At 40.0% G+C, this 12,102-nt stretch overlaps 1 protein-coding gene across 2 annotated transcripts in view; it reads right to left on the reverse strand.

Annotated features, from left to right (window-relative positions):
- Positions 1-11,688, reverse strand: part of SMAP1 (small ArfGAP 1) — a 168,339-nt gene extending 156,651 nt beyond the window's left edge. For both annotated transcript variants that reach the window (XM_044917295.1, XM_021691940.1), the window contains exon 1: positions 11,433-11,688. In XM_044917295.1, coding sequence (XP_044773230.1) covers positions 11,433-11,550 — 118 coding nt within the window. In that variant the 5' untranslated portion in view covers positions 11,551-11,688. The remainder of the gene's footprint in view (positions 1-11,432) is intronic.
- Between the last annotated feature and the right edge of the window lie 414 nt (positions 11,689-12,102).

The raw sequence follows: 12,102 nt of genomic DNA on the forward strand, positions 1-12,102 counted from the left end.
TAGGTCTGTCTTTCAGGGAGCCTCTGCCTCTGCACTGTGAGTTTCACAAATATCAGTGCCCCCTACCAGACCTCTCCCTGTTCCCCATGAAATAGGTTGGCTAGAGTAGCTGGAATTGGCATTTCCCTTCTCTCCTGTGAAAGGCTACAGGTGGATGGAGTCAGATATTTCCCTTCCCAAGTCAGTTAAGCTCTAGTTAAATAGTTTCTCCAGAGGGCAGACCTTGCGAAGAAGAATAGAATGCTCTGGTATTATTTCAAAATGGTTCCTTTTCTCCTTTCCCTGACAGAAGCATTAGATTTTTCTCCCATATTCACCGTGTTAAGCTCCTGGAGGTAAAACTCACAAAAGTATGGGGACCATCCCCATAACTAAACCCCCTGTAGTTTTTGACTCTCAGATTTGTCCACAGTGAGCTCCAGCAACTTGCCAATTACAGTTTTTCTACCCCAGTACTGGTTCTCACAGAGTTGTGACTGAGTTGTGATTCTCTGTATTTGCTGATCTCTCCTATTTTGGGGACAGCAGTTTGCCCTGTGACCTCACTTCTCTGAAGATCTAAAAAGCTCAGCTTTTTACTTGTTGTTAGGGTGGAGTGGAGACTTGAAGATCCTTCCGGTCTTGAAGCCAGGGTAGAAACTGGAAGCCCCCTTAATTTTTTTTTTTTTTTTTTGAAAGCTAGACAAACATTTATTTTAGGTAAAAACCTTTGTTTCCTGTTGTTTACCGGCATACTTTACCAACTCAGTTAAAAACAGTCAAAAGTATAATTGCCCACATTTGGGACAAGAAATAAAAGGCCAAAAAAGAAGGCAATCACCTGACAGCCTTGTCTTATCTACGGAAGTAAAATCATTGTCTCCACTAAAAAACAAAGCCCAGATAACAACTAATTTCCAGTAAATAAACAAAAGAAGGGAAACTACTTCTGTACAATAGTTGAGCATAATTTCCACAATGAAAAAACATTTGTTTTAATCTGATAATACAGGAAGAGTAATAGTAGGAATAGACTAGTAACCTTTGCTTATAAAAAAAATAATGCAAATAGACAAGGAAACCACATTACAAAGAGAATGTGTCTTTATCAAATATTTGGATAGTTTGGGGGTTTTTACTTCCTACAGGAATTACATCAAAAAGTTAACCCCCATAATCAATTACAACTTTAAGTTAAAAAACACTTAAAATTCAGAAAAATTGCACAACAATAAAACTTAGGGAAAATCTGGAGGAGGAAGTTTTCTTACATCTGAAACCTTGGACAATTCTCTTAAAAAGTAATCAGAAGAGCTAGAGAGTATAATGCTAAGTGAAATAAGTCAGAGAAAGACAAACACCCTATGATTTCACTCATGTGTAACTTAAGAAACAAAACACACAAGCAAAGAAAAAAAGAGAGACAGACAAACTAAGAAATACTCTTAACTAGAGGGAACAAACTGATGGTTACCAGAGGGGAGGTGGGTGTGGGGATGGGTGAAATAGGTGATGGGGATTAAAGAGTATACTTATGATGAGCACTGAGTAATGTACAGAATTATTGAATTACTATACTGTACACCTGAAACTAATATAACACTATATGTAGCTATACTGGAATTAAAATTAAAAACCTAATATAAAAGTAAAAAAACAAGCACATCTTAAAAAAAAATAATAAAAATAAAATAAAGTAATTGGAGTAGAAAAGAAAACAAAAGTGTTTGTAGGTCTAATCATGCATGACTTAAAATTCAAATCCAACATTTACTGACTACGTACTATCGAACTATATGTACTTCATGTACATTATATCATGTAATAGTCATCACAGATAATCCTATTAATATACCAACATTTATTAAGATTATACAAGTTTAACATTAAAATTGTACACAGCAGGGCACCTGGGTGGCTCAGTCAGTTAAGCATCTGACTTCAGCTCAGGTCATAATTCCAGGGTCCTGGGATCAAGCCCCACATCAGACTCCCTTCTCAGCAGGGAGCTGCTTCTCCTTCTCCCTCTGCCCCTCGTCCCCCACCCCCATGCTCTCTCTCACTCTTTAACTCAAATAAATAAAATCTAAAAAAAAACAAAAACAAAAACAAAAAGACTGCATCCTCTAATCCATGAACATGGTATATCTCTCCATTTCGTTAGGTACACTTTAATTTCTCTTAGCCATCTTTGGTAAGTTTATGGTACAGAGTCTTGCATGTATTTTGTTAAATTTATCCCCAAGTTTTCATATGTTTATGCCATTGTAAGTAATTTTTATTTCAACTTCCAATTTTTTGTTGCTGGTATACAGAAATAGTTAACTTTTCTATATTAACCTTAATGAAACTCAATTATTGATTCTAATCGCTTTCTTGGTAAATTTCTGAAGATTTTCTACATAAATCACAGTGTTGCAGAGTCTGTTAAATGACTCTTGCATGCATATACTTTTAAAATAATTTCTGTAAGAATTCCTAATTTGAATTGTACTAACTTCACCATCCTATGCCATGTTAAGTACATGCAGAGCAGTACCTTTAATAAAAATCTAGGTGTGCTATACAATTTTTATTACAAATCCACCTGTGGGAAGCAGAATAGTGATCCCCAAAGATGTCCATGTTTCAATTCCTCTAATCTGCAAATATGTTACCTTTCATGGCAAGAGACACTTTGCAAGTGTGTTTAAGGACACTGAGGTTTATCCAGGTAAACCCAATGTAATCACAAGCATCCTTAAAAGAGCTACAGAAAGAGATGTATTGATGCAAGCACAAAAAGGCAGACAGTGACCTGAAGATAACACACTGAAGATGGAGGAAGGGGCCATGAAGCAAACATCACAGGTGACTTCTAGGAGCTGGAAAAGATGAGGAAACAGACTTATTTTGGATTCTAACCTCCAGAACTATAAGACAATAATTTGTGTTGTTTTAAGCCACTAAGTTTGTGATAATTTGTTATTGCAGGAATAGGATATTAATATGCTAGGGATGATCATTTCTCTTTAAAAATGGTACTTCTGCTAGTTTTTTGGCACTATGCACCATTACCACCCTACACCAAAAGCAACTTTCAAGAGTAGAAATGCATGAACTAAAAAACATCTAAACTAGACTAAACCATAATTTTTTTTTTTAAAGATTTTATTTATTTATTTGACAGAGAGAGACACAGCGAGAGAGGGAACACAAGCAGGGGGAGTGGGAGAGGGAGAAACAGGCTTCCCGCAGAGCAGGGAGCCCGATGCGGGGCTCGATCCCAGGACCCCAGGATCATGACCTGAGCCGAAGGCAGACACCCAACGACTGAGCCACCCAGGCGCCCCAAGACTAAACCATAATTTTTAATGAATGTTCTTGTATTGGAAGATAAAGCTATCCTAAATATGACTTCCCACAGAAGTTTTAAAATCCCCTTTATTTTCTTTTTAAGTTTGGGTTCAAGCTAATCACTGGTCCTTGAAATGCACTCTTTACAAAAGATCAGTGATAAACGTCTGGAAGTCTATCATCCATCATGCCTAAAAGCAATCACTTGGATCTCTTGTGAAAGGGAGACCAAAAATTGTTGAGGGGAGGAGGAGGATGCACAGAGAATGGAGAATTACTAGAAGGCTTATAACTCTCTGCCCTTTAGACTCTCAAAGTCCTCACATTTACCATTCAAAATGTACATGAGCATGAAATCAGCACATATTTCCAATAGCATCTTATCGAAGCTCTGTCTTAAGTGAAATTTTTTAAATCATTTCTATACGGTATTATGTTTGACTAAATGGTATGTATGTATGGTACTATGTATGACTAAATGAAGGGCTATGTATGGCTATACAGTCTTAAAGTATGGCTTTAGTAGGTGACTAGACAGATAGTTATTTCTTTGATCTTACTGGCATTAAAGGGAAAAAGATTCAAACAAAAGGAGTCCTCAATCTATGAGGAATATTCTTGCAAGTTATATGATATGGCTTGAGATAATTAAAGATAGAACACCAGGTAAATCTGCTCAGGAAGACCTAAGTCATCAGTGAAAAGCTTTAAAAAGTATACAGGTTTGACCATGATCCAAAGTTCAATAAGGCCCTAAAATATAAACCCTTAATAATACAATTTTTAAAAATTAACGATAACAGTAAATACCGACAGAGAAGTCACAAGAAGCATGAGTTTCAGACAAGAACACAGATCACATCAGAGTTGAAATAAATCTTTGCAGTAAGGCTCACTGAGGACAGGGACAACTGGTCACCAAGTGAGGCAAAGAGTGGACTCAGACCTAGCTTTACTAACTTAATCCAGGTCAGTGCTCTTTCAATTCTATCAAGTTGTTCCTATGGTTTAAAAAGCCAGGGTAGATGATCAGTACCTAACCTAAGAATAGAACTGCAGAAAGAGAAAACAAAGAAACTATATGGAAGACCAAAAAACAAAACACACACACACATCACACACAAAAGAATTCAATTTGTAGAATAAAGTTTAGTGATCAGAAAAAATTCTGCTTTATGTTAGTATTTTGAAGTTATGGTGGTTCTGCTATTAAAAGCAAAGAGATAAGACAAAGACACTGTCCATGCTGGAACATATTTGGCAATAACCTCTCTCAGAAATACACTGTCAGCTTTAAAGTAATAGTCTCTTCTATCACAAAATTTCAACTGCAAAAGCATGTGTTTTATCTTTCATGTCATCAAACATGCAATTAATAGCTCTGGAGCTAGATCTTGTAAATTCAAATCTTGATCTTACAGTCCATCTTCCTACTTCCATATCATCCCAGTAAAGCCAGAATTTCTTCTAATGCTAATACCTGCTTCTCTGGGCTGTACCCTTGCTGGTAGGTTAGGTTCTAGAGCTAGCCGAGATACACTGAGATTCCAATATATCCTTTACAATATATTGGAGGAAAATATATATTATCAAATATATTTTGAGGTTCACAAAACCACCCTCAGGTTTGGTAATTTGCTAAGAGGACTCACAAGTCTCAAAATACAGTTGTACTAATCACTGTAATTTATTTATTACAGCAGAAGGATACCAAGCATAATTAGCAAAGAGAAAAGGTACATGGAGCAAAGTTCAGGAGAAAACAGGCACAAATGTCCAGGTGTCCCCTTCTGGTGGAGTTGCACCAGACACACTTAACTGTCTTAGTAATGATTTCTGACAAGTGTGAAATATTACTCATTAGAGACTCATTAGAGTCTCATTAGAGAACTCGATGCCTAGAATACCGGAGGGAGGGTGGGTAGGGAGGCTTGTCACATAGGCACCCTTGCCTAGTATATATGGAAATTCCAGACTCCCAGAAGGAAAGCAGGCATTTAACATAAACCACACAGTTTGTACAAACAGTTTGGACACAGTGACTGACTCTTACCACTTAGGGTAATGAGATCTTCCCAAATCCAAGTTCCCTGATGCCAGTCAAGGGCCAACTTTGCAAGTCAGGCCTGCTTCCAACAGACTAACAGACTAGTAGATCCTTTAGAGCTTGGACCTTATCTACCTGTTCCCCGCTTCATCCCCAGCTCCTAGAATGCCTGAAATATAGTAGCCATCCAAAAAATTTTTCTTTTAATGAAGAAATTCCTGGCTCTACCACTTCTTAGCTGTATAACCTTGGGAAAGTTACTTAAGTTCTGTGTGTCTGTTTCCTCATTTGTAAGATGGAATAATATTACCTACCTCAAAAGGTTGTTCTGAGGATTAAATGAGTTAATATATGTAAAATGCTCACAAAACTGCCTGGTAAGAAGAAAGCACCATATAACTTTTGTGTATATGTAATGTTATTACTTGCTTTTTCATTCTTCCTTTTTTTTTTTTTTTTTGAACTTCCAACCTTACCTCTTACTTTCTTCTCCTTTCTCCCTATCTTTTCCAAGTCACTGAGCTTTCCCAACACTAAACTTTTAATGAATCTACAGTCTACGCATAGGCTAGAATTTAACACATCATTGTCTCATGTCTATTGAGATCCCTAACTAGTTTGTGGACCATACCCAAAACTTTTTAGAACACACAACAGTACCTGACATGATATTTAATCTTTGTAATGCCCAGAAAATACTGATTTACCAACAAAATTATATATATATTAAATCAATTCTTTACAGGGGTCAGAATATAAGGCAGTCAACAAACAAAATGGCCTCCAAGTTTCTTTGATCTTCTTTTGAGAAATGGAAAGAAAAGTGAGTTGATTCTATCCAGTGAAAAGACTATTAGCAGTAGTCACAGTAGTAACAACAGTAGAAAAGGCTTGAGTTTATAAAATATATAATTAGAATGTCAAACATCTGCCTTTGCCTTAAAGAGAGCATGGGTGCAAATCCTTACATGTCAATAAAAGTTATATATATCTTGTACAGGGCTATATATATCTTGTATTGAAATCAAGTAATGAAAGAATATTTTAATCTTTAAAAAAAATGACAAAGGAAAAGAATTGGGAGGGGAAAAAAAAGAAGGGGACAACATGCAGTCGAAGTTTTAAACTGATGAGTCAGAGAGAGACCAGTGGTTTCTATCCCAGCTCTGACACCAGGGCTCTACACATAATCACCAGAGAAAACCTCAAGATCAGCAGAATTATAAGAACAACAGACCCATCCAACTGAAGGTTAGCATTTGGGGGGAACTTTCAGATTTGCAGGTCTCTTTAGATGAACTATCATCACAGATTTCGTTTATATGTATTTATCCCACAAGCATCAACATCATCATAAGCATCATTTTCTCAAGGTGAACTTTACTTTTTAGTATGAATTACTTTAAAATAAGTTTATATAAGAACTCTTCAATATCAAACACTTAATGAAAATGTTCTCCATCCTCACTGCCTCGTAGTAGACTCCTGGATTGAGTCTCACAACCTCCACTTCTTGTTTCTACATTTTGAAGAGATTAGAAAGCTAAAAGACTCCCTTGCCGGCCAAGTGTTGGACATAGGTCTGCCAGTTATTTGCACGTGGAAGGCACAAGTTCAACAAAGGCCATCTTCCTATAGTAAGGGCAACTGACAAAAATGTCTAGTAGACACTGAATGGCGGCAGTAACCACAGTCCCGATTCCCCCATCAGCTCACCGGTTTCATGGGTGAGAAGCAGCTGCGGCAGTAGTGGTGGGAGCGGTAGCAATGGTATTAGTATATGGCCTTGAAACCGTTAGTCCAGTAGTGGCTCCCTGATTTTTGCTCTTCCAGCCCTTCCAATGTAAGCACCTGTTCCTTAAAATAGCTACAGTCGTTCTGTTTCCTGCCCTATACCCCAATTTACAACACACTGACATTAGGTGAGGTCAGATCCTTACACTCCTTCTCACACTGCTGTTATAATTAGGTGACATGCCTGGAATCTCTCACCATTTTAGTTCTTCCTGACCTGCTACCATCAAATCTGGTCACGCTTAGAGAAAGCTTACCCTAAAAAGGCCACATGGAAACCTCTTATGTTCTCTTATATACCTGTACCTTGTATGTGCAGCTAACTGTGCCCTTCAATTCCTTCTCCATCTGCTGAAATCCCACTCCACTTTCGGAACCTAACTCAAACAAGACTCCCGTGAATATTTCCCAGCAGGTCACTCCACATGCCCATATGTGAACCCATTTCCACATATCCTGCTGCCTCCCTTCAGCTCTGTACTCATTCACATTCATTCATTCAAAAGAGTTACATTAACCTATCACATTGTGTAGAGGGCTGGGGATACAAGCCTAAACAAGACAAACAAGATCTCTTCTCTTATAGCTATAATTCAACAGGGAAATAGATTACCCAATAAATACCCAAATAATGTTTAATTACAACTGTAGTAAGAGTAATAAAATATTCAGGATGTGTCTTATACGTATAAAGGGAAGCCTAACCTAAGAGGGGAGAATCATTTCCCTTCAAGAGACATTTAAGCAGAAACTGGATGATACATAAAACTGATCAGGCAAAAAACTGTTAGAGAGCTTCCTGGGCAGAAAGAACAGCATGTGCAAAGGCCTTGAGGCAGCATTCTAGGAACTGTGAAGACAACCAATAGACAAAAGTCAGATGCAATAGGGAGAGCAGCCCAAAATAAGTAGAGAGGGGGGTACTTCTTACAACCACTATTATAACACTTAGTACATTGTTTTGGAATTATTCATTTGCAAAAATGCAGTCCTCACTAAACAAACTCCTTTAGGTCTTACTAATTCTTTTAGCCCCATAACCCAGTAGTGCTTAGTGGTGTCCCCTACAGTCAAGATCTGTGGAATGAAGAAATAAGTGCTTGATCTGGGCCTGATCTGGGCAAGGAGCTTACCCTCTTAATACCAGACAGGTGGAACAAAACAATCCCTTAAGGGTTCAAAAACCTTATGTTTCTGATTACCCCAAAACTTACTGGGCAAGAGACACATTTTCATTCCAACACATGTTCGGAATCAAAGCTAGTATTAACTGTGAATGAAACTTTAAATACTAAAAACTAAACTTTAGATTGGCAAGGTGCCCTAAATCTTCACTGCTCCATAAACTGCCACCAACTAACAACCAATAGAACTGCATTAAAACTCCCACAGAGTCACAAATGAGGCCAGGGAGAGGAAGCTCAGATACATCTGCCTGTTCTCATTCTCCAGTTGTTCAACAGATCTGGTAAGTGTCGGATCATGAGCAGGAAACTGGCACCTATGCCATCCTTTTCTCCTTCCTTACTTCCTAAATAATGTCAATTCAGGAAACACACACACTGATGACTCAGTAAGAAAATGTGAAAATCCAATTGATATAACTTTGCCAACTATTATTAAAGTCAAGAGAATAGGGTAATCTTTAGCCCTAGACTTTAGTCTTTCGTACATGTTCTCAAAGAGCAGTGGGGAAGTATTTTGTGAAAGAAAAGAAAATTGAGTTAACTAAGAAATAGCTTGAAAAATACATGAAAGGCTTGATGTAGTTTATTAGACAGTGAAGAAAACATTAATACACATATACAGTATGGAACCTCTTTTAATAGCTGAGCTGCAGAATAAGAACCATAGCATGTCTTTTAAAAATATATTGAATCAGAATTTCACTACCTACATTTACTATGTCATCTGGCATATATAACAATAAATCCAAAATCATTTAACAAGCCAAGAACTCTACTAAGAGAGCTCTATAATGGGCTTCAACCATATCGAAGACTCAAAAATTTTACAAAATATATTTAATTATATCAATAGCCCAATCATGTCAAATTTTTCAACTACTACAACTATGAAATCAAGTCTAATTAAACTTAACTGTGATATTTTTTCCTGGACGAGAGGATAAAACAGTGAAATAATTTAGAAGCTCATTTTAATATTATTCAATACTTAGTAGCATCAAGAGTTTGAGGGTGAAGGGCATGAACTCCAGTCATGATTTGGAAAGATCCTTAGTTTTTCCTTGATGCTACTCTCTTCTCTCCCTCTTCCTACATTTCTCAAAAACAAACCCACAAACAAAAGACCAAACAAAACCAAAATAAAAACATTCATTCAATATATATACATGGACCTCAGTGGCAATACAAACAGCAAACAAAACTAATGCTCCCTTTTCCTTCTGTTAGAATAAAATTTTTGTTCTAATTTAAAAAGTACATGATTCTCCTCTCCTCACTTCAAAAAAATGAGAATGAAAATGTTATCATGTGGCACATAATGGATTTATCAAAACCTATACATTATTTTAGGAAGCATCAGTGAAAATCTGATTTTATAAAGTACTTTTTCGGGGACAGAAATTTAAACAAAAATTATTTTTCACTTATTTCTATACCTAATGAAAGTACTTACTGAAACTGTTACTATTCAATTTTTAATAGATTTAATATATACTAACATCTCTTTTTTTTTTTTACTAACATCTCTTTTTAACCATGTTACTTCTCACTCAAAATGCAGCTCATTTCTTTTTCTGGCCTTTTAAAGGCCCCATTTTTCAGTGTTTTACTAGTGCAGTGATGAGTAATTGAGCCTCAATACAGTATTCCCCCTCCAAAACACACACACACACACATAATCAGTATCAAGTAAACAAATACTGCCATAATAATCAGGCATTTTTAACTCATCATCTGAAAGGTTACCCAGAATAAAAGTAAGGTTGGGTCAGTCAAGTTACTGTGATATTGAAAAGTGCTCCTTAAAATGGTCTGGTTACAGTATTCCCACATGATCTTCCAGTAATCAGGTACCTGTTATGGTAGTGTGGTAGTGAAGTGACCTGCTGATGCTGTGTGGCTTAGTCTAATCAAACATTATCAGCCTACTGAAACGTGACTCATTTATATAGTATTGAGGAACAACAGTAAAGCTTCAAGAAAAGTCTAAGTTAATAACAGAAACCTGAAATGACATTCTCAAAGACGGACTCTTGCTTTGGAGAACTACCTATTCTTCACCGAATAAACAAACCAATTTAGAAATAAGCAAGATCTTTTCCTAAACACATGATAGGTTTGTTTTTAAAATCTGAAACATTTTTCTCAGGAGATTACTTATAAGACATTAAATATAAATCAGATCTCCAAACCCAAACATATAGGCTAAAAATAGTGTATCTATTTTAAAGGCTGAGGCAGAAGCCCTCCAACGGAACAAACTAAAATTAGGTTTTTGTCAATCTCTGGATCTTTAAAAAATGCACCTTCAACGTTCTGGGCCACACAAACCAGTGTCCACATGTTCTCCCAAACCAACTGGTCAGAGATAATCTAATTACTAAAAGCTTCAGGAACATAAGCCCACTGTCCAAGAGACTCATATAATGAAATTCCTCCTCATTCGGGTTAATATCCAGACTAAAAAAACAATTTTACTACTACTACTACCAAAGACCCCTCCCCAATGGTCTCACTCAGTAAAACTCCAACCCACCAAAAAGGACCACCATACCCTTTGTCAGGAAGAAGCAAAAGCCCTGTACAAAGCTGTCAGGTGGGCAGGCAGGTAGGGCTCCACCTGGGATACGGAGCATCGGAGCCCCAGGTGGGACGCCGTGGTCACTGGGGGAGGGTCAAGGAGGAGACCGAGACTAAGGGTGGCCCCACCCACGGATGTACCTGCGAGCTGAGGCGGGAGGAGAGCAACCCTTTAACCCTAAGCACTAGCCAGGCAGTCGCCCCGTTCCGAGATCCCAGCCCGGCTCTGGCCCCGGCCCTGTAGAGGGTCCGAGCATCGCGACGCTGGAACCGGCTCTGCCCCGGGGCCGGGAAAGAGGAGGCTAAGGCCAGTGCCGGCGCCCACTGGCCTGACCTCGCCGCCGCCTCTGGTGGAGGTGAGGGGCTACTCGAGCCTGAGCCCGCCCTCCCCTCAGGGCCGGGGCCAGCTGGGCGCAGCCGCGGCGTCCGCTCGGGCCCCGGGCGCCGCGGCGACGGGAAGGTCACCGGTCGCAGGAGGCCCCGACCAAGGGCGGCGACGTCCGCGCTACCTTTGGCCTCGCAGTCGGCGCAGTACTTGTTGTCCTCCTCCCTCAGCAGCTTGGACAGGATGAGCTGGTGCTGCTCGTTCAGCTTCTGAGCCTTCTCCCGGCAGGAGCGCGTCGCCATCTCGGCAGCGGGGCGGGGAGCCCGGGACAGCTACGGCGGCGGCGGACTCGGGCAGGAGCTGGACAGCGAGAACACACCTGGAGCCGCCGGGACCGCGGGCGGACTCAACCCAGGAAGCGGCGGCGGCGGCGGCGGCAGCAGCTGGAACTGGAGGAGGAGCGGCGGCGGTGGTGGCAGCGCCGACGTGTCCCGCCTCCTCGCCGGGCCGGCCCCGCACGCACCGCCGGAGCCGGCGAAGGAGGGGGAGGGGGAAGGAGGGAGACGGAGCCGAGGCTTCCGGGTAGCGCGCAGGAAGGAACCCAGACGCTGGGCGCGGTGCGCATGCGCCGAACTTCCCGGGAAGCCGGCCAGCCGGGACTTTATGTGCTAGGCCGTTCGCCCAAGGTGATCCCCAGAAGGTACTTCGCACTGCCCGCTGTGGGCTTCCCCACTATGGGGATGAGGTTGTCCCAGAGGGCCTCGGGTAAAACCCGGTAAAGGAAGGACCTTTGCAAAGAGGTGACTTACACTTGCTCCTTTGCCTTTGCTCTTGACGGCGCAACATTGGAAATG

This window comes from Neomonachus schauinslandi, chromosome 8 (genome assembly GCF_002201575.2).
Source record: "Neomonachus schauinslandi chromosome 8, ASM220157v2, whole genome shotgun sequence".
NCBI classification, from domain to species: Eukaryota; Metazoa; Chordata; class Mammalia; order Carnivora; family Phocidae; genus Neomonachus; species Neomonachus schauinslandi.